The sequence below is a fragment of the Saccopteryx bilineata genome, chromosome 3 (genome assembly GCF_036850765.1).
Source record: "Saccopteryx bilineata isolate mSacBil1 chromosome 3, mSacBil1_pri_phased_curated, whole genome shotgun sequence".
Taxonomy (NCBI): Eukaryota; Metazoa; Chordata; class Mammalia; order Chiroptera; family Emballonuridae; genus Saccopteryx; species Saccopteryx bilineata.
This window is the reverse complement of record NC_089492.1, coordinates 249,270,779-249,298,635: the sequence shown is the minus strand read 5'-3', so window position 1 is coordinate 249,298,635 and position 27,857 is coordinate 249,270,779. Positions and strand designations below refer to the sequence as shown.

Sequence of the window (27,857 nt, the reverse complement as noted above, 5' to 3'; positions counted from 1 at the left end):
CGACCTATCCTAGCCTTGGCACTGCCATGAGATTCCCAGCGTCCAGCGCAGTTTGTAGCACCAGACGGTGCCCAGGACAGATGTGGAATCCACGCTTCGATTCCCGTCCTGCCACCCTGGACATGTGTTGTTTCTCTGAGCATTCAGCACCGTCGTGCATACAATGGGGACGCAGTGGGACTGGTGGGCGAAGCGCGGACAGGGGCCGGCGCCCAGGCCGCTATCCCGGGAAGCTCCCCCCTCCCGACTCGCGGGTCGCCCCCCCGCCCTGCGCCCGCGTTTGAGCAACCGCTCCCTCCTCTCTTCTGCAGCTCTCCACTCCCACCGCTCCTTGATCCTCCTCCCCCTCCTCTCCCTCCTCCACGTCCCCTCGGCCGCACCCTGTCAGCGTACCTGGTCGCTTCTCTTGGCCCTCGGGGACTCTAGGTCTCTAACAGCTGCGTCTCCGCGCCTCTCGCCTTGTCTTTCTCTGGTCTCTGTGTGTCTCTCCGCTTATCTCTGCCTATCTCTCTATCTCCGTCTTTCTAGAGCTCAGTTCTATCTTCGCCCGCGTCCTCCTCTCGCTGGCCGTCTGGTGGCCGGAGGTGGCGGGAGGTTGCCGCGGGCGCAATGAGCCGCGCCTGCACGAGCTACGTGAGCGCCGAGCAGGAGGTGGTGCGCGGCTTCAGCTGCCCGCGGCCGGGGGGCGAGGCGGCCGCCGTCTTCTGCTGCGGCTTCCGGGACCACAAGTACTGCTGCGACGACCCGCACAGCTTCTTCCCTTATGAGCACAGCTACATGTGGTGGCTCAGGTATGGACCCTGGCCCTAATCCCACCTAGAACCCCAATCTAGTCTTAGACTTCTCGCCCCCACCTCAGCCACTCAGTTCCCATTCAAGTGCTCACTCCAACGTCAACACCAACGCCCACCCAGTCTTGAGCCTCTCAAGTCCAACACTGACATTTGCTCTCACCCCATCACTAATCCAACTCACTCTGCGACCCCTTCTCAGCTCTTCCCCAATCCAGATCCTGATCTGAACCATTGTTCAGATCCAAGCTTGAACGTCACCCCAACTCTACCATGAAAAACCTTCACTCTATCCCCACTCTACCCTTATCTGATGCTACACCTCAACTCATCCCCAGCCTCAGCCAGCCTCAACTCTTTCCTTCTCCCTGATAGTCATTCTTTCAGCCACTACTTATTGAGCACTTAGCTTTTCCAGGCCCTGTGGTGAGTGCTGGGGATGTATTTCACTTCTGAGCTAAGACAGAAAACAAAAGAATCGGGACTGCCTCTCAGTTCATCATGACACAATGGCATAATACCACAGCAGAAGCCAGCTTGGGCTGTATTAATAGCAGTGTGATTTGGGTGAATGGCCACCACAGGGCCTGTTTCCCCACTTATTCAGGGAAAGGAGTGTTTTGGCCATTGCTGACATTCCAGGAACCTCGGTGTGGGGCTAAGAGGGCAGTTGGTCTCAATCTCTCTCCACCTTCAAAGGTCTCACCCAGAAAGTAGGATTTGATCCTGAATTTGCTCTGGGAAACAAGCATCAGCAAAAATGGAGTGGACCATCTCAGTAGACAGTGATTCTCCTGTCCCTGGAGGTATTTGGCCAGCAACGGTATGCCCTCTGAGTGAGAAAAGACAGCCTGCCACTAAAACTTCTCTGAACCTTTGTTTTTTTCATCTGTCAGATGGGGAAGATGATAAATCATTGCCCTTATTTATTGCCTAAGTGACCAAATAAGATAAAGATATAAAATCAGCTTGGCATATACCACTGACAATTATAGATATTATTGCCTTTTCGAAACAACTCAATCCATAATTCTAAAGGATTTTCAGATGGCCAGGTTTTCAGATCCTGCATGTTCAGCTGCTTATCTGTAACCCAGAGAAATATATCAATTTATTCTCTGTTCATCCATATTTTTGTTCATTTATTATAGCCCTTGCTTTATGCCAGGTGCTATGCTAGACACTGGGGACATAGAAAATTATTATTTCCTGCCCCTTAGCAGCTCACAGCCCATTCTGAGAGCTGTGACATGCACCTAAAATACAACAATAGGGTATTTGTTTAAGACACACTGCGTACTTAGCACTGAGATGGGTGCTGAAGTATGGTAGCGCTTACTTCCCTTTGAGGAATAGAGACAATGTGGAACTTTGGGACTGGTTTGTACAGGTCCAGAGTTGGCCTTGTCACTTAATAGCTATGTGAATTCAAGCAGATTATCTCCGAGTCTTTTTTTTCATCTTTAAAATGGCACTAGTGGGCCCTGGCCGGTTGGCTCAGCGGTAGAGCGTCGGCCTAGCGTGCGGAGGACCCGGGTTCGATTCCCGGCCAGGGCACATAGGAGAAGCGCCCATTTGCTTCTCCACCCCTCCGCCGCGCTTTCCTCACTGTCTCTCTCTTCCCCTCCCGCAGCCAAGGCTCCATTGGAGCAAAGATGGCCCGGGCGCTGGGGATGGCTCTGTGGCCTCTGCCTCAGGCGCTAGAGTGGCTCTGGTCGCAATATGGCGACGCCCAGGATGGGCAGAGCATCGCCCCCTGGGGGGCAGAGCACCGCCCCTGGTGGGCGTGCCGGGTGGATCCCGGTGGGGCGCATGCGGGAGTCTGTCTGACTGTCTCTCCCTGTTTCCAGCTTCAGAAAAATTAAAAAAAAAAAAAAAAAAAAAAATGGCACTAGTAATACCTGTCTTATGGAATTGTTGTGAGGAGTAAATGAAGTATGCATGTGAAAGTGCCTTATTGTAATATATTTATAGATGCTCAGTAAAAGAGAGTTCTCTTTCCCTGGTGCTTAGGTGGGGAAAGTGAAGCTCGAAGTATGAAAATCAATTATCCAAAATCTATTAAGGTCACAGCAGACTAAGATTTAAAGAACATTACCTGCCTGACCTGTGGTGGTGCATGGATAAAGTGTCAACCTAGAATGCTGAGGTTGCCTGTCCAAAACTCTGGGCTTCCCTGGTCAAGGCACATATGGGAGTTGATGCTTCCTGATCCTCCCCACCCCTCTTCTGTCTCTCTCTCTCTCTCCTCTCTAAGAAAATAAAATATTTTTTAAATAAACAAAAAATAAAAGAATATTACCTAGGACCATTTAAGGGCTAGATGCATTCACACATTTGCAACCTTAGTCATTTTCTCTCCATTTTACAGATGAGAAGACTTGAAAGCCATTAAGTTACCTTCAGAAAGTGCCCCAAGCCCAGGCTTGTCCTGCTGCACAACTATCTAAATCTAGCCAAGCTCTCTTATAACCTGTTCTACTCAGTACCCAGCTAGAATTCCAACCCTTTGCTATCACCCTCTTCCCTACACACCCTTGTGGTCCCTCTAGTTGCCTTGGGCCCTCTTTTTTTTTTTTTTTTTTTTTTTTTTTTTTTACAGAGACAAAGAGAGAATCAGCGAGAGGGACAGACAGGGACAGACAGACAGGTACAGAGAGAGATGAGAAGCATCAATCATCAGTTTTTCGTTGCAACACCTTAGTTGTTTACTGATTGATTTCTCATATGTGCCTTGACCGTGGGCCTTCAGCAGACCGAGTAACCCCTTGCTCAAGCCAGTGACCTTGGGTCCACGCTAGTTAGCTAATGCAGTTCATAAACATCACAGACAATTGCAAACTGAAGGAGGAGAACTGACAGTTCTCAAGATGTCTAGGCAACCAGTGTACTCCAGACCTAAACACATTTCGGCATACTCCTATCAGAGCCCCACTATTGCAAGGTAGAGAATTTATTTTGCTCTGGACTCTATTCTTCCCTTTTCATGAAAACAGGCCCTTAAAAATAAATATAATTCTTCAGACAAGCGCTGTTTTTTTCAATAGTGCTCAAGGAGAACTGCTGTCTTTAGAAGCATGTCTTAACAAGTGAAGATTCAAAAAAAGAAAAAGAAAAGAATAAAAGAAGTGAAGATTTCTTGTAGGCAATCAGCTTGGTGCTATCACTGTCTGGTCCTCTTTCGAATCACCCTCTATCAAGTAGTTCTGTTTTTTATTAAGATATGAGTCAAACCTGACCTGGCCGTGGTGCAGTGGATAGAGCATTGGACTGGGACGCAGAGGACCCAGGTTCAAAACCTTGAGGTCACTAGCTTGAGTGTGGGCTCAACTGGTTTGAGCCCAAAGATTGCTGGCTTGAAACCCACGGTCGCTGGCTTGAGCCCAAGGTCACTGGCTTGAGCAAGGGGTCACTCACTCTGCTGTAGCCCACCCCCACCCCCATCAAGAAACATATGAGAAAGCAATCAATGAACAAATAAGGTGCCACAATGAAAAGTTGATGCTTCTCATTTCTCTCCCTCCCTGCCTGTCTGTCCTCTTCTGTCCCTCTCTCTGTCTCTCTCTCTGTCTCTCTCTGTCTCTCTTGCTAAAAAAAAAAAAAAGAGTTAAAATGCCTTGCTGGAGGGCAGAGTTGGTGGTCAGGCACTGTGTATACACTGTCTCATTTTATCTTATGGAGACCTGGTGAGACAGGAAGCTTTACAAATGAAAGTGAAGATTAACAGGTGAAATATTTTTCAGCTTAGATGTGATTCAAACTTAGACTTTAACAAATATTAGAGACACAGAGGGTTATCTGTCTTTCAGAGTTATGAATCTATGAAATCCTAGCCATAAATATATGAAATTGAGTTGAAGAGCTAGTGGTTCTTCAATCCAATTTTCCACCCAGGGCAGGAATCTCTAACTTCATTGAAAGGTATCTTCATCCAGGTGTTTTGTGAGTATCTGTGCAATAATAGGGAACATACTACCTTTTGAGGCAATGCATTCACCATGAGACAACTCTGACCATTTAAAGTGCATCTTATCTTAAACACAGATTTTCCCCCTTGGAGCCTCCCCTATTCTGTCCTAGCTCTGTCCTTAGGGTCTGGTTTCTCTGTCCCCAGACAGGCCATCTGAGACAGTGCCCACTTCCTGACTAACCACTGATCTGGGCTATATGCACCCACCTCTCTCACCCACTCTTCAAAGGACCTTACTTTTAGAGGACCCTTTCCATCTAAGTGGCCATAGATGTCCCTTGTAAAGGATGGGGTCCCAATTTGAGCACAAGTCTCCCAACTAAGAGCCTTAAAACCAGTGAGTAGATCTCAAAAAAGAAAATAATGTTTAAAGAACTAACAAGTACTACATGATTTATGTGGAAAGGACAGGAGAAATAAAAAAGGAAAGAAATCTTAGGGGAGCTAATGTCTTAGGTTGAGTTCCCCAAAAGAGTTGGAGACAAAGATTTGAGGGCTATAGTTGATATGAGAATCTATTCTAGAAAACACTAGTGGAGGGTGTGGAACTGAGGGCAGGGAAGGGAAGGAGTAGTTAACAATGTTTTTTTTTTTTTTTTTGTATTTTTCCGAAGCTGGAAACGGGGAGGCAGTCAGACAGACTCCCGCATGCACCCGACCAGGATCCACCCGGCATGCCCACCAGGGGGCGATGCTCTGCTCATCTTGGGGCGTCGCTCTGCCGCAATCAGAGCCATTCTGGCGCCTGAAGCAGAGGCCACAGAGCCATCCTCAGCGCCCGGGGAAACTTTGCTCCAGTGGAGTCTCGGCTGTGGGAGGGGAAGAGAGAGACAGAGAGGAAGAAGAGGGGGAGGGGTGGAGAAGCAGATGGGCGCTTCTCCTGTGTGCCCTAGCCAGGAATCGAACTCAGGACTCCTACACGCCAGGCCGACGCTCTACCACTGAGCCAACCGGCCAGGGCCTTAACAATGGTATTATAGAGCAGTGGTCCCCAACCTTTTTTGGGCCACAGATCGGTTTAATGTCAGAAAATATTTTCACAGACCAGCCTTTAGGGTGGGATGGATAAATGTATCATGTGACCGAGACAAGTGTCAAGAGTGAGTCTTAGATGGATGTATCAATAACAGAGGGAATCTGGTCATTTTTTAAAAATAAAACACCGTTCAGACTTAAATATAAATAAAACGGAAATAATGTAAGTTATTTATTCTTTCTCTGCGTACTGGTACCAAATGGCCCACGGACCGGTACCGGTCCACAGCCCCGGGGTTGGGGACCACTGTTATGGAGCAAGTCAACACCAACAGTCACCAGAGTTTAAGCCTACTGAACTCGACAGCCAGTGTTGAACCCATACCTCAGAGTCATTTTATTTATATTTAAAGGACAAGAAGCTGAGTATTTACATATCAATTTCTGTCCGTCATTGTTTGTGTGCTGGTATAAGAAGATAGGCATGAATTTTTCTGCACTTCTGACCTGCTCACTGTGCAGGAAGAGACTGTTCTGGGTCCAGTAAAGCCCTGAGGCAAAAATATACAAAAGCCAGCATGTGAAACTCTGGCCAGAATACAATTATAAGCCTAATGGGACATAGCCAGGACAGTCACAGCCTGGGCTGCACCCAGCAACAGCCTGTTAGCATTTTGGTGTATTGCCACCAACCTTAAATGTGTATAGTTAAGTATATGTTTGTGTTCTTTTGTTTGAGTTGGAGTTCCCGATATATAGAGTGGTGTGTCCTGTTCTTTTCACTTAACATTATCTCATCTGAATTTAGCCTTGATCTTAAATACACTGCTCATGAAAATTAGGGTATTAAGGAACATGCAGATACTCCAGGACTTTCAGTCTTTTGTATAGTGCATAAAAGTTGGTTTTGCATTTCATTTGCATAATTGAACAACTTTCTTTGACTTGTTTGCTTTTCTGATGTTCTTGTTTAATAAAAAAAAATCAAATTCTTCTTTTTTTTATCACTTTATATTCAATTGGAAATATCCCCTAATTTTTGTGAGCAGTTTATTATTTGAAAACATATTTCTTAAGGGCTCTATACTATTCCATTGCAGGGGTGGCTAATAATTTACTTAGCTATGGTCACAGAGACTCTCCAAAACTCTGACGTGTTTCTGTTCAGTAGAAATTAGCTATCAGCTAGCTGGGAGCAAGATCAGGCAGAAATGGCAAGGACAAGAATCTGGGGTTGGGGTCAGGGAGGGGCATATGCAGAAAAGATGGAGGAGTCTGTGATATTGTGATTTATAAGATATTTGGCCTTCGCCTGACCTGTGGTGGCGCAGTGGATAAAGCGTCGACCTGGAAATGCTGAGGTCGCCAGTTCGAAACCCTGGGCTTACCTGGTCAAGGCACATATGGGAGTTGATGCTTCCAGCTCCTCCCCCCGCGCACCACCCCCCCCGTCTCTCTCTCCTTCCTCTGTCTCTCTCCCTCTCTAAAAATGAATAAATAAATAAAAAATTAAAAAAAAAAAAAAAAGATATTTGGCCTTCATCCACAGTTCCTGGCTCATGGTTTCCAAAACCCTTGGAATTTCCTAAGTGTCAAGAATGATAAAGGTGTCTTTTGGGCCCCACCTAAAGGTGGGGTCTGATTCCTGAGAAAACCAACCATGTGATGAGAGGTTTGGAACTTTGAGTTCCCTACCCCTTCCTGACCTCAGGGAGAAGGGCTGAAAATTGAGTTCAACTGTGAACGGCCAGTGACTTAGTCAATCATGACTATATAATAAAGCCTTTTTTTTAAAAAGAGCTTCCATGTTGGGGAACCAGAATGCTTCCAGGTGCCACTGGGCCCCAAGCTCTACAGAAACTCCTTTGTTCATGACCTGGCCCTATATATCTCTGCATCTGGCTGTTGATTTGAATCTTTTAATATCCTCTGTAATAAATCATAATCTAGTGACTAAATTATTTTTCTTGAGTTTTGCGAACTGTTCTAGCAACATAATGGAAGGGGGTCATTGGAACCTCTACTCTATAGCTGGTTGGTCAGAAGTGCAGGTAAGAGCCTGGGCTTGTGGCTGGTGTCTGAAGTGTGTGTGCAAGGAAGAGGGGGCAGTCTTGTACAACTGAACTTTTAACCTGTGAAATCTGATTCTATCTTGAATAGATCATGTCAGAATTGAGTTGAATTCTCAGATACCCTGCTGGGGTCAGAGAATCTCTTGTTGGTGTGGAAAATCTTCATGCACGTGTTGGTATTAGATCTGGGAACTCTTTTCAGAGTCCAAGGTGAGACAAAGTCTGGTACCTACTTATCTACTACCTTTAGGAGAACATCTCATCACAGTGCTTGACACATAGTAGGTATTCAGCAATATTTACTGACTGCATAATATATGCTAGGGCTTGTACAAGGTGACAAAGGCAATTAAATACGGTTTAAGTCTGCCTTAAAATAACACACAAGAAATACGCTGAATACCTTCTATGTGCCAAGAATATGACATAAACCGTTCAGCCTCACTATCAGCAATAAGGTGCTATATTTTGATCATTCTTATTTTTCAGACAAAGAAGCTTAGGATCAAAGGGTTAAATAATTTTATCAAGATCTCACAGGTAGCCTGACCAGGTGGTGGTGCAGTAGATACAGCGTAGACCTGGGATAATGAGGACCCAGGTTTGAAACTTTGAGGTCATTGGCTTGAGCACAGGCTCACCAGCTTGAGTGCGGGGTTGCTGGCTTGAGCGTGGGATCATAGACATGATCCCATGGTCACTGGCTTGAGCCCAAAGGTCACTGCCTTGAAGCCAAAGGCTGCTGTCCTGAGCAAAGGGTCACTGGCTCCCCCCGCCCTTGCTTCTGGGTCAAGTCACATATGAGAAAGCAGTGAATGAACAACTAAAGTGACTTCCGGTCTGTCTGTTTCTGTCTATCTGTCTCTATCTAAAAAATAAAATTTTTTTTTTGTTTGTTTGTTTTTAAGATTTTATTTATCCATTTTTATTGAAGAGAGCGAGAGAGAGAGAGAGAGAGAGAGGAAAGAGATAGAGAGAACAGGGGAAGGAGCAGGAAGCATCAACTCCCATATGTGCCTTGACCAGGTAAGCCCAGGGTTTTGAACCGGCAACCTTAGCATTCCAGGTCAACGCTTTATCCACTGCGCCACCACAGGTCAGGCTAAAAAATAAAATTTAAAAGATTTTACAATTAGTTACAAAGCTGGGTCCTAATCCAGGTAGGTCTGGTTCCCACTCTCTTTGCTCTCTTCCTATCACATTAGGCTGCTTTGGCCCAGTGAGAAGTGCTAAAGGTCCTAAGCAAAGTGTCCTGGGTGGATTAGAAATAATGGCCAAGGAAAACATTATTGAGGAGGAGACATTTGAAATGGGCCTTTGAAGACGGGTAAAATTCCAGTGTGGGGAGATGATGTAGGCAGGGGTTCCCAAACTTTTTACACAGGGGGCCAGTTCACTGTCCCTCAGACTGTTGGAGGGCTGCCACATACAGTGCTCCTCTCACTGACCACCAGTGAAAGAGGTGCCCCTTCTGGAAGTGCGGCGGGGGCCGGATAAATGGCCTCAGGGGGCTGCATGCGGCCCGCGGGCCATAGTTTGGGGAAGCCTGATATAGAGGGATCACGTGGAAAGGAAAGACAGTGGTCCCCAAGTAACCTAGAAAGTAGTTGTCTAGAGACCAAGTGACCAAGGCCTGGCTTGGGGCAGACACAATGAGGTTGAAGAGTGAGGGACCAGCGGAGGGAAGGTCTCTAGATGTGGAGTTCACACTGTTGTGATGACCTGCTGGAGGGTGGCTCAGAAATTCCCTTGAGGCTGGAAGGAAAGCTGGTTTTTAACTAAGGTGTACCAGTTGACTTGATTTTTTTAAGACACAGCAATGTGGGAAAGGCTTTTTAAAGTCATCTCCAGGCCCATGGGGTGGGAGCAGGTTAAGGAAAGTAGGAAGGGAAGGAGAGAAGAGAGGGAACACACACTGCATTCCACCTCTGTGGTGGCACTGAGGCATGTATTGTTATGTATGTCAGGAATACTTGGCATATAATTGGGACTATATGGTTAGGCATAGAAAGCCTGTTTAAGAGAACAACATTTCTCCTATAACATGCTGCCCCCCAAGTCCCTTCTTTTTTTTTTTTTTTTTCTTTCAGGGACAGAAAGGGAGTCAGAGAGAGGGATAGATAGGGACAGACAGGAATGGAGAGAGATGAGAAGCATCAATCATCAGTTTTTTGTTGCAACACCTTAGTTGTTCATTGATTGCTTTCTTATATGTGCCTTGACCGGGGGCCTTCAGCAGACCGAGTAACCCCTTGCTCAAGCCAGCAACCTTGGGTCTAAGCTGGTGAGCTTTTTGCTTAAGCCAGATGAGCCTGAGCTCAAGCTGGCGACCTTGGGGTCTCGAACCTGGGTCCTCCACATCCCAGATTGATGCTCTATCCAGTGCGCCACCGCCTGGTCATGCCCAAGTCCCTTCTTGACACTCAGTTTTTCTGTGGTCTTCTCTCCCCAGTATTGGTGCTCTTGTGGGCCTGTCCATAGCAGCGATGGTCCTACTGGCCTTCATTGTCATCAGTTGTGTGCTTTGTTACCTGTTCATCAGCTTAAAGCCTCACACAAAGTTGGACTCAGGTCTAAGCTTACAGACTACAGGTAAGAAAGAGGTCATATGATTTTCTTGTATTCAGCGGGCAATCATTTTTACAAAGGGGACATATTTAGAAATGATGTTTGGAACATTTGCCTCATGACTGCCCCTAGAATATTCAGAAGCAGCAGCACAGTTCTCAAGAGATTTATTTGTTTTTAGAGAGAAAGAGAGGAAAGGAAATAAGGGAGGAGAGTGATGAGAAGCATCAACTCATAGTTGTGTCACTTTTTTTAGTTGTTCATTGATTGCTTCTCATATGAGCTTGACTGGTTGCCTCAAGTCAAGCCAGTGATCCTTTGCTCAAGCCAATGACCTTGGGCTCAAGCCAGCAACCATGGGATCATGTCGATGATCCCACACACAAGCCAGCAACCTCATGCTCAAGCTGGTGAGCCCACACTCAAGCTGGTGATCTTGGGGTTTCAAACCCAGGATCTTTGCTTCTCACGTCAATGCTCTACCTGCTGTGCCAACACCAGTCAGGCCTTAAGAGGTTTATGATCTGAAAATTTTTATCCTAAACTTTTCCTGTGTTTTGTGTTTATCAAAATGATTTGATATTCTCAGAATTCTATTTGTTACACAAAGATGAATCTATCTTGTAAATTTTTTTTCTTTTTTTAAAATTTTTATTTATTTATTCATTTTAGAGAGGAGAGAGAGAGGGAGAGAGAGAGAAGAAAGAGAGACAGGGGGGGAGGAGCTGGAAGCATCAACTCCCATATGTGCCTTGACCAGGCAAGCCCAGGGTTTCAAACTGGCGACCTCAGCATTTCCAGGTCGATGCTTTATCCATTGTGCCACCACAGGTCAGGCTATCTTGTAAAATTTTTAAGACAATGTTTTAATTCTGATTTTAATATTACTCCAAACAAAATACAATACAAAATAAGGAAAATTTGCTTCTCCCCAAACTCAATTTATTCAGAAATGAAATATAGGTACTTTTCAATAATCTGATGTTCTTGCCTACCCATTTCTTTATTAGCACAGGCCACTCAGAACTTCCCTACAGGATCCCCCCAAAATTACTACTTTTTTTTAAGTAAGAGAGAGACAGACAGATGGACTAACAGGGACATATAGACAAGAAGAGATGAAAAGCATCAACTGAGTTGTGGCACATTAGTTGTTCATTGATTGTTTTCTCATACATGTCTTGACTGGGGAGCTCCAGCCAAGCCAGTGACGCCTTGCTCTAGCCAGCAATCTTGGGCTCAAACCATCAGTCTTTGGACTCAAGCCAATGATCATGGGGTCATGTCTATGATCCCATGCTTAAGCCGGGAACCTTGCACTCAAGCTGATGAGCTTACACTCAAGCCGGATGAGCCCTCACTCAAGCTGGCAGCCGCAGGGTTTCAAACCTGGGTGCTCAGCATCCCAGGCCAATGCTCTATCTTCTGCACCACTGATTGCTCACGCAAGTGTTGCTTTTTCTTTAAATCACATATTTTTACAACCTCTGCAAGGTACTATGAAATAAACAAATAGCTATTGGCAAAAAGTCTTTCATTATAATTTAGTAGACAATGTTATTATTGGTAGACAAATGCGTATTATTATCTCTATTTTATAAATGAGAAAATCAAGGCTGAGAGAGATTAGGTGACTTGCTTAAAGTATCACAGCTAATAAAAAGTAAGACTGAAATCTAGCTCATATCTTTCTGCCTTGAGTCATGTTCTTTCTTTAGCCCACCACACTAGGTCTGCGCAGATATATAATTAAGCACAGAATTGTTTGGTACCAAATGTAAAGAGGGTTTCAAAAAGAAAAGAAGGGCCTGGCCAGTTTGCTCAGTGATAGAGCATTCACCCAATGTGTAGATGTCCCGGGTTCAATTCCCAATCAGGGCACACAGGAGAAGTGACCATCTACTTCTCCAAACCTCCCCCTTACTCTTCTCTCTCTCTCTCTCTCTCTCTCTCTCTCTCTCTCCCCCCCCCCTCCCGCAGCCATGGTTAGATTGGTTCGAGTGCATCAGCCTCAGGGGCAGAAGATAGCAAGATAGCTCTCTGGAGCCTCCACCTCAGGTGCTAAAAATAGCTTGGTTGTGAGCATGGCCTCAGATGGGCAGAGCATCAGCCCTAGATGGATGTTGCTAGGTGGATCCCAGTCACGGCCATGCAAAACTCTGTCTGTCTACCTCCCTTTCTCTCACTTAGAAAAGAAAAAAAAAGAAAGAAAAAAAAGCAGACTTGAGCTTGACCAAGCAGTGGCGCATAGAGCGTCGGCCTGGGATGCTGAGGACCCAGGTTCGAAACCCTGAAGTCGCTGACTTGAGCATGGGATCATAGACATGACCATATGGTTGCTGGCTTGAGTCCAAAGTCACTGGCTTGAAGCCCAAGATTGCTGGTTTGAGCAAGAGGTCACTGGCTTGAGCTCAGTCAAGGCATGTATGAGAAACAATCAATGAACAACTAAGGTGCCAAAATTATGAGTTGATGTTTCTCATCTTTCTCCCTTTCTGTCTGTCTGTCCCTGTCTGTCTCTCTCTGTCTCTCTCTCTATGTCTCTTGCTTAAAAAAAAGAAAAGAGAGAAAAGAAAAGGAGACTTAAATTATAGTGTTGAATTAGTGAAGGTGTTGGTTAAGCAAAATAGGGGAGAAAAGGCATTTCAGGGTAGGATAAAAAATGGGTAAAGGCATGTGGGCAGGACTGAGTAAGACCTATGGAATGACAAGATCATTTACCCTGGGACACCATAATGAGTAAGGTTTGGCTGGACAGGGGAGGGATTTAAGCTCAGAAACAAGGATGGCAAACATCAGGGAGAGAGAAGGGGCAGGATGAGTAACAGTCAAGTTTCTGAGAAAGACAGAGAGAACTTTTTCATTTGTACAAGATTATTCTTCCAGTTCAACAGCAAACTTGTGCAACCAACAACAGCACACAAAAACTTCTCAGATAGTGATGATTAATAAGGTGACCAACTTTTTACAATAAAAAGGAGGACAAAACTAAATTGAAGAAAACAATATTGTAAATAAAAGAAACATTTTATTCATTGCAACAATAATATACTATAATATGATAAATGCATAATAAAAACATTTGTAATATTTTATATTATAATTACGCTTAAATGCCTATTAATTTTTAATAATAATTGTAATAAAAAGTACTCATTTAGATAAAATTATCTAATTTAGATAATTTTATCTAAATGAGTACTTTTCTATTGAATGATTATTTTTTTGTCAATGTGTCATCTTGTAACAATATATTGGAAATATCTGAACAAGAAATATTCTTCATATTGAATTTTACATGAACTGTGCTTACTTGTCTATGATTGAATATTCACTGAGAAAAATAATCATGAGTCTACAATGTCGTATGTGCTGTGTCGTGTTTCAGTAAGAAGTACACAAAGCCATTTGCGCGCTCAGTATATCATGCGTGCGCTCTTTCAAGGTCTCCTGTGCGGAGTGCATGTGTCTTGTATTCATGTCTTGCCGCACTGTACTGATCCTTGATGAATCGTCATGTCAAATACAAATACATCACATCACACGCAATGGATTGACTCTGCATCGATCGAATACAGACATTTACAGATTAGTCTTCCAATATCAAAAAGGAGGACATGTAGGAGGACACTTTTCGAGGGAGGATGGAACTTACAAAAGAAGGACTGTCCTTCCTAAAGGAGGACAATTGGTCACCTTATGATTATGAGTAATCCCACTGCGGCTGAGCAGTGAAAAGCATGAGGGATAGCTTTTGAGGGTGGGAGGATTCATTGGGCTCCCTGTGGAGTCAGGAAGATCTGGGAGGCAGTGGCAGGAAGATAGGAAGAAAGCCTGAATGTAGACCTAGCTTCAGGGAGACCAGGGATAGCTCAGACTTCAACTTCTATAGAGAAAATATCATAAAAATCACAGGAACTAAAGAACCTGACAATCTAGTGAGATGGAAAGTATGTGAATAGGAAGGCTCAATATCATAGACAAATCATTTCTTTCCAAATTAATCTATAAATAAAAATCCCAACAAAACCTTTCATGTAATTTGTCAAATAAATACTAAAGTTAATCTAGAAGAGTTAAGGTGCAAAATTGAACAAAATTACTTTGGAAAAGAATTCAGGGACTTGCCCTATCATATAATAGGACATTTTTAAAAGATAAGAATTTGTCAATTTGATATTGGTACAGAAACTGACAAATAGAATTGGGCAATGCAGTGTTCTCACCTAGGTGCAGATTTACTACCCAACGATTTGGCATTTTTGGTTGTCACAATTGGGCAAGGGGTGCTACTGTTATCTCTTTTTTATTTTATTTTATTGATTTAGATGGCTTTAGGCGACCCCCGTATCTTGGTCATTCGACCCCCGCCGGGGTCGCAACCCACAGGTTGAGAACCGCTGATTTAGAGAGAGAAGAAGGAGGAGATAGACAGATAGACAGAAATATCAATCTGTTTCTGTATGTGCCTTGACTGGGGATCAAACCAGCAACTTTTGTTTATCAGACAGTGTTCTAACCAACTGAGGTGTCTGGCCAGGACACTACTAGTATTTTTTGGTAGAAGCCAAGGATGTTACTAAACATTCTACAACACAGGACTGCACTACACAACAAAGAATTATCCAAACCAGCCCTGGCCTGACAGCTCAGTGGGTTGGAGCATCATCTTCTAAAGCAGAGGTTGCTGGTTTGATGCCCAGCCAGGGCACATACAGGAACAGATCAATGGGTGTTCCTGTCTCTCTCCCTAAAATCAATAAAAATAATTAAAAAAAAAAGAATTATCCAAACCAAAATGTCAATAGTGCCCATGTTGAGAAACCCTAGAGTGGAAAGTCTAGAAACAAACTAATTAAAATATAGGAATTTAAAGAAAACATTTAATTTTTTAAAATAAGGAGAAAAAAATGGCAAATTTGCCTACATAAAATACAAATAGACATCTGTAAGGCCAGTGGCCACCACTGTGGCCATGCAGGTTCTTATTGGATTTGGGCAGATGGTAAAAGAACGGTACAGCCAGAAAATGGTGGACCGTTCCATTTATTAAAGTCTCCTAATGGCAGATGAGCAAACAGGCAGGGAAGACCAATTCCCTCTCACTCAGGGCTCCCAAATCTCCAACTCATTCTCTGGACCCACAGGTTACCACAAGCAAAAAAGCATTCCCCAGCCAAACAAGGCAGGCCCAAATCTGGGTTCCTCAATCCCCTCAGCTCTATTTCTCTGACTCTCCAGCAAAACAAGCTGGGGGAAAAAACCATTCTCCAGCAAACAATACCAAACAATCACCCCTCCCAAGCAGAAAGGCAATCTGCAATTTGCAATCTGCCACCCTGAGGGCAAGCACTCACAGCCTTCCATAGACTATAAACACATGGCACTGGCCCAATACAAGTGAACAAACTTTAAAAAAAATTGTTTACTCAACAGATATCAAATACAAATAATACAAAAGATATTATAGTCTAACCAGGCAGTGGTGTTGCAGTAGAGGATTGTCCTGGGACACTGAGATCCCGGGTTCGAAATCCTGAGGTTGTCAGCTTGAGTGCAGAGTGCAGGGTTGCTGGTTTGAGCGTGGGATCATAGACATGAACCCATGGTCGCTGGCTTGAGCCCAAAGGTTGCTGGCTTGAAGCCCAAGGTCACTGGCTTGAGCCCAAAATTGCTGGCCTGAGCAAAAGGTCATTGGCTTAGCTGGAGCCCCCTGATCAAGGCACATATGAGAAAGCAATCAATGAACAACTAAAGTGACACAACTACGAGTTGATGCTTCTCATCTTTCTCCCTTCCTGTCTGTGTGTCCCTGTCTGTCCCTCTCTCCTTCTCTTTAAAAAAACAAAAACAAAAATACACCCGGACATTAGAAGTTAGAAAACAAGTAATAGACTGAAAAGTTGTTATAAATAGAAGTACACACATATGGGCAATCTTTATTTACAGATTCAATATTTGAGAATTCACCTATCTAAAATTTATTTGTAACTTCTAGATTACTACTTGCAGCATTTTCAAGGTCATTTGCCAATATGGACATGCACAGAGTGGCAAAAAATTTGAGTTACCCCATCACACACATTCCTAGCTGAGGTTGAACAGGGCCATACTCTGCCTCCTTGTTTCCGCTCTGATAACAAGTATCCCTTTCATGGTATGTTGAGTGCCATGTTTTTGCATTTTTATAACTTTTGATAGTGGTTTCATTGTTGAAAATGATCCCCAAATGTACTGCTGAAGCACTGTCTAGAGTTCCTAAGCACAACAAGACTGTCACATGCCTTGTGAACAAAATACATGTGTTACGTAAACTTTGTTCTGGCAGGAGTTAGAGAGTTGTTGGCCATCAGTTAAATGTTAATAAATTCACAATATGTATTAAATAAAGTGTCTTTAAACAGAAACGCACAAAACAAAGTTATGTATTGATTGGTTGACAAAAATGTTGGGATCAGATGCCCACAAGAACCTAACTTTTATCAATTATATTGGCAAAAGTACAAAAATGGATCACATTGACACTGAGAAGGTTGGGTGGGGGAAATGGACAATCATATACTGCTGGTAAGAGTATAAATTGCCACTACTTTGTAGAATAATTTAGCAATATCAAGTTATAATAAAAATTAATATGCTCTATAATTCAGTAATCCACTCCTAATTATCTTAGAAAAAGTAGTTACACTAGAAGACGATTGCTAAAGATGGATAACATGACAGTTTGTTACACTGGAAACAAACCTAATGTCCACCAGCAGAAGAATAATGAAATAGGATACCTTAGTTTGCAGGAATGAACTACTCTAAAAAGAGCAACTCATCTGTTCTACACAATAACTGGGCAGAGTATAAATCTTATTGCTATTTGTTTTACAAAAGAGGAAACTGAGGCCCAAGTTACCTAAAGAGTGAGTGACAGAGCCAGCTCTGCCTCCACTCTCCTTCCTCTCCTTATTTCTGTGCTGTGAAATGCAAATCCCTACTATATGCCAGACACTGTTGGGAACTTTACATGCATTATCTCATCTAATTTTCCCAACTACAACAGTGAGGTGGGTGTTATCATCCATTTTACAGATGTGAAAACCAAGTCTCAGAGAGGGGAAATGGCTTATCCAAGGGGATCACAGTTTGTAAATTGTGGATCTGGAATTTAAATATGTGTGTTTTTCTGCCTTCAAAGTGCTACTCTTTCTAACTTACCAGGTCAGGTCTGTGGGGTGCTCCTTCTTGTTTCCTCATTTTTCTCCACCCTATTTCCTCCCTCACCCTGAATCAAAGGTAATACAGTTCATCCCTTGGCCTTCCTACTTTTTACTGCTCAGCTGGATTATTCAATTGCCAGGGTTTGAGTTAGCTTGTGTTCTTGCTTTTGCTTATTTTATTTTATTTTTGTGTGTGACAGAGACAGAGAGAAGGACAGATAGGGACAAACAGACAGGAAGGGAGAAAGATAAACATCAATTTTTCATTGTGGCTCTTTAGTTCATATGTGCCTTGACGGGGGGGGGGGGGGGTGACTGCATCAGAGTGAATGACCCCTTGCTCAAGCCAGTGACCTTGAGCTCAAGCCAGCAGCCTTGGGCTTCAAGCCAGTGACCTCTGGGCTCAAGCCAGTGACCATGGGGTCATATCTATAATCTTATGCTCAAGCCAGTGACCCCGCACTCAAGCCAGATGTGCCCACGCTCAAGCCAGTGACCTCAGGGTTTTGAACCTGGTTCCTCTGCGTCCCAGTCCGACTCTCTATCCACTGCACCACCGCCTGGTCAGGCACTTTTGCTTATTTTTAAGATAGAAAATGCATCTCCTGACCTTTTACTAAACGATAGTTTTCGGCTCTCTGTCTTTTGCCCAGTCTCAGCCATTAGTTCTTCTCTTCTTCATTAGGTGCAGTCCTCTTCTTCCTAGGAGCCTCTTGTCCCTACTTCTGCATCTGAGACAGTTTGCAAGCCCACTATCTTACCTCCATCAGAGCTTTACCCTTTTATTTCTTTACCCTTTTATTTCACAGACTTTTATTTCTGTTTGCCGTCTCCCTCTCCAGTATGACCCTTACGGAGATCATTAGCCCTGTTTTTTACAGCAGAGGACACCAAGGCTCAGCCACAGGAAGTAAATTAGCCAAGTCTACACAGCAGTGAGCTTGTGTTGCTGGGACGTCAATCCTGATCTCCCAGACTGTAAAGCCTATGATCATTACACTGTGCCTCAGCGTCCTGACCTCTGAGTGTGGGGAAAAGGATGGTCTGGGGATTGCCTTAGCAAGAGCAGAATGGAAACGTAGCAGAGTTTCTGAAAATAGGCTCCTTCTGCTACCCAGGTGTTCTGTACTGTCCTGTCATCCCTACCTCTGCACCATCCCAAAAACTTGGGATGCCAAAACCCATAACTTTCTTATGATAGTATTTCATAACTAGCTTGATCAGAAGGATGACCTAGTTCTTACTGTTGTGCTGAGGACTTTAAACATATTATCCCATTTAACCTTGTTGGGTAAACAAATGTTTTTAGGTTTGCTGCTTGTATTGGGGCAGCTCCATGTGTGTATAGCAGAGGTCCCCAAACTTTTTACACAGGGGGTCAGTTCACTGTCCCTCAGTCCGTTGGAGGGCAGGACTATAAAAAAAACTATGAACAAATCCCTGTGCACACTGCACATATCTTATTTTAAAGTAAAAAACCAAAATGGGAACAAATAATATTTAAAATAAAGAACAAGTAAATTTAAATCAACAAACTGACCAGTATTTCAATGGAAACTATGGGCCTGCTTTTGGCTAATGAGATGGTCAATGTGCTCCTCTGACTGACCACCAATGAAAGAGGTGCCCCTTCAGGAAGTGTGGCGGAGCTGGATAAATGGCCTCAGGGGGCCGCAGTTTGGGGACCCCTGGTGTATAGTCTATGGAATGCTGCGGGTGCTTGCCCTCAGGATGGCAGATTGCAAATTGCAGATTGCCTTCCTGCTTGGGAGGAATGATTGTTTGCTATTGTTTGCTGGAGAAGGGCTTTTTTTCCCCCCAGCCTGTTTTGTTGGAGAGTGGAGAGAGAGAGAGAGAGAGTGAGAGAGAGAGAGAGACCAGAGATTGAGTCCAGAGAATGAGCATTGGTCGTGGAACTGGATACTGAGTCAGGGCTTGGGAACCCTGATTTCCACTAGGCCTGTTTGGCTGGGGACAACTGAGGTTGGTGGGTGCTGAGAGAGAGGGAATTGGTCTTCCCTGCCTGCTTGCTCATCCAAGGTTACAAGACTTTAATAAATGGAATGGCCCACCATTTTCTGGCTCCACAGTTCCTTCACCATCCATCCAAATGCAATGGAAACCTGCATGGCTATGGTGGCAGCAGCCACTAGCCTTACAAACCTGTTTAACTATTCTGCCAGATAGTTAGTATCAACCCTATTTTGGAGATGAGGTTAGTGTGATAAGTGTGGAGCTTCCGTTCCAATCTTGGTGCATTTTATGTCCAGTAGTCATTGCCATTACAGCCTCCAGACACATGCAGGTTCACATTGAATTTGGACAGACAGTAGAGAAATAGTAGAGCTAAAAACTGGTGGTACATTTCTCTATTCTAGCCTCACACCCAGCAGGCGAGTAAAAACACACAGGGCACCAAAATCCATTCATTCAGTGCTCACAGGGCTACTGATGTTGTAAGGTATCAAAAAGCTGCAAAATTAATATTGATATTCTAGAAGTAAAGGTCAGGCTTTCCTGTCCCATGCTTCCTTTGGGGAGGGAAGGGAGAAGAATGTAGAAGTTTCTGGCTTGCAAGAACAATGGGTCATTTAGTTTTAAATCTAAAATAAAAGTTAACCCAGAAACTTCTTCTCTTTCAATGGAAGACAGGATTTACATACCTCCCGCTTCCTGGAATATTGAGAGTAACATACCTCTAGGCAAAGGAGGGAAGATGAACCCTAAAAAATTTGTAAACATCTTTGATTGTGTTACCTTGGAAGTCTTAATGTTTCTGTGTATCCCCTAAACAAATGTTGTAAGCTTGTGCCATGATGTCATGCTCTCCCCCACCCGTGTGTGATCAAGGGTATATAACCAGCCCCTGAAATGTATTGGGTACATGATTTGGGTTTGCAGCTGTCCCATGTAAGCCATATGTGGCTGGCCTTTTTAAGAAATCTCCTCCTTTAATAAAACTCTTCAAAATTCATCTGGACTTGGTGTCTATACGTGAACCTGCAGAAGTGAGGTACAGTACTTTTCAGCATCTGGGGTACAGGCACTTTACAACACTGACACATCCGGATTTTTCTAGAATCAAAGGCCCCACCAGCTCAGTCACCTCTTTTATCCCCATCTGCACACCTTCTCCCTTCCCATCTCTGCACAAACTGTCTTCTCCTTCAGCACCCTGCCATCTTGGCTGCTTCTCTCCAAAAACGTGGCCTCCTTCTACTTCGCTCTTCTTCTTAAAACTTTTTGGCATAAAACCCCCTCCCCCAGCACACATTAGCATAACAAAGTCCCTTCCCAAGCAGGAAGGTAATTAGCTGTTTCATGAGGGCAGCGGCTATTTTTAACGATAAAAGTGAGCAAAATCAAATAACACAGATTTTACAAACTTATTTGCCCAACATACATTTAATAAGACACCAAAAAAATCTCTCTAAAATAATAAATAAACATTTTTAAAGTTTTTATTCTCCCACAATTTTGGAGGCCAGAAGTTCAAAATCAGTTTTACTGGGTCAAAATCAAAGTCTCCTTGGAAAAATGTGTTCCTTGCTTCTTTTTCTACCAGTATTTCTTTGCTTGTAGCTACATCACTCCAATCTCTACCTCTGTCCTCACATCACTATTTGTTTATGTCTGTCTTCCTCTGCCTTTTCCTTATAAGGGCTCTTGTGATACACTTAGTGCCCATCTACATAATTCAGGATAATCTCCTCATCTCAAAAATTTAATTAATTAAATTTGAAAAACCTTTATCATATAAGGTAACATTTACAGAATCTAGAGATTGGGACCTGATATTTTTGGGGGCCATGATATAGCCTAGTATACCATACAAATCAGCAATCACATTTATAGTATTTATCTTGTAGAAATAAAAATATGTATCTGTACAAAAGCTATACATAAATGTTTATAGCAGCTTTATTTGTAATAGACAAAAACTGTCAACAACCCAGATGTCCTACAATGGGCAAATAGTACAACCATACAATGGAATATATGCAGCGATAAAAAGGAATGAACTATCCACACACACAACAACTTGAATGGACCACAAGGGTATTATACAGAGTGAAAAAAGCCAATCTCAAAAAGTATATACTGGGCCTGACCTGTGGTGGCTCAGTGGATAAAGCGTTGACCTGGGATGCTGAGGTTGCCAGTTTGAAACCCTGGGCTTGCCTGGTCAAAGCACATATGGGAGTTGATGCTTCATGCTCCTCCCCCCTTTTCTCTTCCTATCTAGCTATCTCTCCCTCTGTCTCTCATCTCTAAAATGAATAAAGTCTTTAAAATATTTTTTTAAGTTATATACTATATAATTCCATTTATATAACACTTCTGAAATGACAAAATTATAGTAACCGAGAGTGGATCAGTGGTTACCAGGAATTCGGTTTAAGAGGAAGGTTTGACTATAAAGGGGTAGCATGAGGAAGTTCTTTTTGTGATAGAACAGTTCTTTATCCTTATTGTGGCAGTGGTTATAAAAAGCTATACATGTGGTAAATGTTTATAGTACCATACAACAAAAAAAGTACATATAAAAAGTGGTAAAGCTGAAATAAGATCAATAGTAGCTTAGTAATATTATTATATAAATGTCAGTCTCCTGGTTTTGAAATTATTTTATGGTTATATAAGATGTTATAAATGGGGAAAGCTAGGTGAAGGATGTACTGGAACTCTGTACTATTTTTGTAACTTCTTATGAGTCTTAAATTGTTTAAAAATAGAGTTCAAAACAAAACAAACAAAAAAGGAAATGTATTGACTCAGTAAGCGAGAAGTCCAAAAGTAGAGATAGACCTTAAGAGTGGTTTGAAGTTCACAATGTCCTCAGGTTTGTGACTACACTCTGAGATTCTCTCAAGTCTGCCCTCTATTTGTGTTGGCTTTCTCCTCAAACTGACTTTTCTTATGGTACTGAATTGGCTGCCAGCAGTCCCTGGGACTATGTGCTTTCTTGTTTCCTTCTACATGGCAGGAGAAGAAAGAGGGAACTATCTCTTCTTTCAACCAGGGGGAAAATATAAAGACCTGAGCTCTACTCTGATTGGACTGCCTTAGGTCATGTGCCCACCATTAAACCAATCACTGTGCCCAGGGAAATAATATGCACTGATTGCCCACCCATATGGCAAAGGAATGGGATTACTTGATTGATTCAGGTCAGGTCCCACTTCTGTCATTGGGGTGGGGCCAATCCCACACAAATATAATTGTTATTACCAGGTGGGAAAAGGAAGAATGGATGTTGGGAAGCCAACTCCAATATTTGGTACAACTTCCTTCTTGAAATTTACTCTTCCCTTTGTTTCAGAGGCACCATTTTTCCTACATATCCCTCATCAACGGGTCTTTAAAAATATATATATATAAATATATGAATATGACATCGATTTTAAAGAGAGAAGATATAGAGAGAAATGGGGTGGGAGGAGAGCAGAAAGCATCAATTCATAATAGTTACTTCTCATATGTGCTTTGACCAGGCAAGCAGGGATTTTCAACCAGCGACCTCAGCGTTATAAGTCCATGCTTTCTCCACTGCACCACTACAGGTCAGGTTCAGTGGGTCTTAAAGCATAAAAGTTTTTTGCTCCGGCCAGATAGCTCAGTTGGTTAGAGCATCATCCTGAAGTGCAGAGGTTGCTGGTTCAATCCCCAGTCAGGGCACATGTGGGAACAGATATTCCTGTCTCTCTCCTACTCTCTCCCTTCTTCTCTCTAAAATCAATAAAATAAACATTAAAATAAATAAAAGAAGAAACCCTTTTTAAAAAGCATAATAGTTTTCTAGATAGAGATGGTATAAAATGTCATTCTAGAAGAAACAGCACAAGCAAAGAGCCAGAGATATGAAGAAGTGGACCCATTTAGGGAACAATGGAAATTTTGGGATAGCAAAGCATAGAATTCATGAAGAAAGAGTGGTTAGTAATGAAGCTGAAGAGAAGAGATGGGACCAGTAGTGAAAAGTCTTGAATGCCACTTCAAGGCTCACAGGCAATGGGAAGACATTGAAGACTTTTTTTTTAAAATTTTTTTTTTACAATTTATTTTTTTACACTTTATTTATTCATCTTTTTAGAGAGAGGAGACACAGAGAGAAAAAGAGACAGAGAGAGGAAAGAGATAGAAAGAACAGAGGGAGGAGCAGGAAGAATCAACTCCCATATGTGCCTTGACCAGGCAAGCCTGGGGTTTTGAACTGGCGACCTCAGCGTTCCAGGTCGACGCTTTTACCCACTGCGCCACCACAGGTCAGGCAAGACATTGAAGACTTTTGAGAAAAAAAAGAGTACATGGACTCACTTGGCCTTAGAAAAGAGCTCTCTGGCCACAGCCTGGAGGATAGACGAGAGGGACCTAACTGAAATCTGTTCCACTGCTCTGGGCAGAAGATAAAAGCCTTGCTAAGGGCAATGGCCTTAAGAAGGGAGAGAAATGGGTGAATATGGCAGAGAGTGATCTGGTGGGATCAGCAGGACCTGATGAACTGCTTGGCTTTGTGAAGGGGTCAGAGGAGAAAGGCATAAGAGATGAATCACATTTCTGGCTTGAACACTTGACACATTTTTTAGGCAGGAATGCCCAGTTGGGTCAAATGTTGATAGGTGGCCCTGGCCAGTTGACTCAGTGGTAGAGCGTCGGCCTGGCGTGCAAGAGTCCTGGGTTCAATTCTTGGCCGGGGCACACAGGAGAGGTGCCCATCTGCTTCTCCACCCCTCCTCCTCTCCTTCCTCTCTGTCTCTCTCTTCCCCTCCTGCAGCCAAGGCTCTGTTGGAGCAAAGTTGGCCCAGGTGCTGAGGATGGCTCCATGGCCTCTGCCTCAGGTGCTAGAATGGCCCTGGCTGCAACAGGGCAATGCCCCAGATGGGCAGAGCATTGCCCCGTTGGTGGGCATGCCGGGTGGATCCCGGTCGGACACATGTGGGAGTCTGTCTGACTGCCTCCCCATTTCCAACTTCAGAAAAATACAAAAACAAAACAAAACAAAATGTTGATAAGTGAAGAGAAATAAAGATTTATATGTGATCATGGGATTTAGTGACAAAGGTAAGGTATAGTGGGGGCAGAAACCAAATTGCAGGAGTTCCTTTGCTGGAAAGTGGAGAATAATAAAGCCAGCTGATCTTCCCTTCAAATTCAAATATAAGAGGAGAAAAGGATAAAGGAATAGATAAAGTCATGGAATCCACTTTTTTTTTTTTAATTTTAAGACTTTATTCACTTTAGAGAGAGAGGGAGAAGAGGGTGGGGAGGAACAGGAAGCATCAACTCCCATATGTGCTTTGACCAGGAAGCCTAGGGTTTTGAACCGGCGAGCTCAGCATTCCAGGTTAATGCTCTATCCACTGAGCCACCACAGGTCAGGCCTATTTTTTTGTTGTTGTTGTGACAGACAGAGAAGGAGAGAGAGAGGGACAGATGGGGCAGACAGACAGGAAAGGAGAAAAATGAGAAATGAGAAGCATCAGTTCTTTGTTATGGCACCTTAGTTGCTCATTGATTGCTTTCTTATATGTGCTTTAATGGGGAGGGGGGGCTACAGCAGATCGAATGACCCCTTGCTCAAGCTGGTGACCTTGGGCTCAAGCTAAGGAGCCTTGCTCAAACCAGATGAGCTTGCGCTCAAGCCAGCGACCTCGGGGTTTCGAACCTGGGTCCTGTGTCCCAGTCCAATGCTCTATCCCAGGTGTGGCGAACAGTTTTTGCCCCTAGGCCAGATTAGAAAGAAAACCTTTTTATAGGCTGGACAAAATATTAAAGTTAAAAATGTTAAATACAAAAACGATTCGTTTAAGTAAACAAAAGTTTATTATGTAATTTTTTAATAAATAAATGTAAGTAATTTAGTACAACAAATTAACAAAAATCTAATGTGATGTGTTGAGGCACTTTGCATCGCCTATTATTTTTTTAATTCTGGTTCTATACTTGTAGTAGCTTAACACAGCCTCCAAATGTAAGTCATTCAATCTTGATCTTGTACCTTTATTTAGATTCATTAAAGAAAAAGTTTGTTCACAAATATAAGTAGAGCTGAAGATTACTAAATATTACTTGGCAAGTTTTTTTAAATTTTCATATTTTCCATTATTCAATTGCTTATAAAAATTGCACAGATGAGTACAAAAGTAGTAAATCTTTATAATGGAATTTTTTAAAAAAATAAAGTATCACGAATCCATTTGACCAATTATTGGAAGTTAATCCTAGATTAGTTACACGTGGAATTCTTTTCCGTGTATCACGATCTTCTTAAATATCTCGATTTCCAATAATCAAAGACGCTTCTGCTTCTGAGTAGCTGAGATTTTAACTTTCATTGTTGTACAATGGTTAGATATTGTAGTTTATGTATAACAATTTAAAAGTACCACTTATTTCATTTCCACAATGCATCATGTGGAGAATATTAAAAATTTAATCGCGGGCCGCATAAACTCATTACACAGGCTGGATCCGGCCTGCAAGCCGTAAGTTGGCCATGCCTGCTCTATCCACTGCGCCACTGCCTGGTCAGGTGGTCAGGCCTATTCTTAAAATAATGTATGTTTTAAAATTTTCTAGCATGTTTCTGCATACTGACTGTGTAGTGAGCCTATATCCTCATCTATAAAATTAGTTTTTTAGTAGTACCTACCTCATGGGTTTATACTGAAGATCAAGTCTTCATATATTCTAACAGTTGTTTATTGTCTATCACTCCCATTAAATTTTAAGTTCATTAAAATATTTTTTTGTTTTGTTTTTACAGAGACAGAGAAAGAGTCAGAGAGAGGGACAGATAGGGACAGACAGACAGGAATGAGAAAGATGAGAAACATCAATTCTTTGTTGCAGCTCCTTAGTTGTTGATTGCTTTCTCATATGTGCCTTGACCGTGGGCCTTCAGCCGACTGAGTAACCCCTTGCTCGAGCCAGCGACCTTGGGTCCAAGCTGGTGAGCTTTTGCTCAAACCAGATGAGCCCGTGCTCAAACTGGCGAACTCAGGGTCTCGAACCTGGGTCCTCGGCATCTCAGTCCGACGCTCTATCCACTGCGCCACTGCCTGGTCAGGCAAGTTCATTAAAATATTGACAGCTTTTATTGCATGGTGTGGTATATCTTTAATGAATATTTGCTAAATGAATGATGCATTTAAGACTCTGAGCACAGTCCTGCCTGCCGAAGGTAAGCACTCAGGGAAGTTAGCCAGGGTGTTTGACCCTGGTGAGAGGAATGGGAATGCAGGAGGGAAAAACCCCATGCTCTCAGCTTGCTGTTTTCCAGAGCCCAAGGAGGTGACCCCTGACTGCCAAGATGGGAATACGGGCAAGTCGGCGGCGGAGGTGCCAGGAGTGACCCCTCTAGGGCAGAGTCACCCCTTCCAGAACCCACAGCTGGACTTCAAAGAGGAGCAAGGTGTGGACCCCAAACGCCTGCAGCACTGCTTCATGGCCACAGTGACCATTCGTGACATTCCAGGCAGCCCTGAGGAAGCCCCTGTCCCCGACCTAATCTCACATGGACCAGACTCATAGACATCCAATAAAAGTCTCTACAGCATCCTCTTCTGGAGTTTCTTTACAGTGAAAGGTGGGAGTGGGGATAAAAGGTGGGGAAAGGGACTTTAGTGTCTAGTGGGATAAATGAGGGCTTTTCACAGCAAACCCACCCAGGGTCTGCTATGGACCCAGCTATTCTGCTCTGCCTAGCCCACTGTGGGCCAAAGGGAGTTCAGATATGAACTGCAAGTAAAGTGGTCAGTAACAACCCCACACAATCAAGGAGAAGCCCAGGGCCTACAGAGACTCAGAGGAACCCCTCACCTAACCTGGGAAGTCAGAGAACCCTGACTTGTCCTTCCTGTCACAGAACAGGTGTACTAAGGGTTCCATGGAAGATGGTTGGTACCCAGAGGCAGGTGACTCCTGCCTCTCAGCAGCTCTACCCCACTCCTAGAGTGAGCCCCTTGCCAAGGGAGAGAATGAGAGGGAATGTAGAGTATGCAGGGCTCAATCACGTTTAATATCATTCAATTCCTTAGGTGGATAAAAAAGTGAATCAACAAGTGAGTGAAGGAATGAATTGTTAGCAGACCAAACACAGGCTTTTCAATGTGGGCTTGGCCACTTCCTGACCCTCGTGGCCTTGATAAAGTCCCTTAGTCTCCCTGAGCCTCAGTTCCTTTGCTGGGTAGAGAGTGTTCAGACATGATAGCTATGAACCCCCTTCATAAACATGAAAGTATTACAAATACTTTAAAAGTACAGATGGGAG

The 27,857-nt window shown here is 43.4% G+C and overlaps 1 protein-coding gene across 2 annotated transcripts; it reads left to right on the top strand.

Annotated features, from left to right (window-relative positions):
- Positions 1–399: 399 nt before the first annotated feature.
- Positions 400–27,119, top strand: SHISAL2A (shisa like 2A). 2 transcript variants are annotated; one of them, XM_066265011.1, is made up of 3 exons: positions 400–791; positions 10,261–10,400; positions 26,868–27,119. In XM_066265011.1, exons 1-3 carry the CDS (start codon positions 610–612, stop codon positions 27,116–27,118), a joined length of 573 nt encoding a protein of 190 aa, XP_066121108.1. In that variant the 5' UTR covers positions 400–609; the 3' UTR covers position 27,119. The 2 variants fall into 2 exon arrangements, with proteins under 2 accessions (XP_066121108.1, XP_066121106.1); XM_066265009.1 differs by having other exon boundaries at positions 26,853–27,119.
- The last annotated feature ends 738 nt before the right edge of the window (positions 27,120–27,857 follow it).

What these genes read in the sequence shown, in the direction of transcription:
- SHISAL2A (XM_066265009.1), top strand. Translation starts at nt 610, where the DNA reads ATGAGCCGCGCCTGCACGAGCTACGTGAGCGCCGAGCAGGAGGTGGTG. An exon ending in AGCTACATGTGGTGGCTCAG is followed by an intron (nt 792 to 10,260) that starts GTATGGACCCTG and finishes TTCTCTCCCCAG; the next exon opens with TATTGGTGCTCTTGTGGGCC. An exon ending in TCTAAGCTTACAGACTACAG is followed by an intron (nt 10,401 to 26,852) that starts GTAAGAAAGAGG and finishes CCATGCTCTCAG; the next exon opens with CTTGCTGTTTTCCAGAGCCC.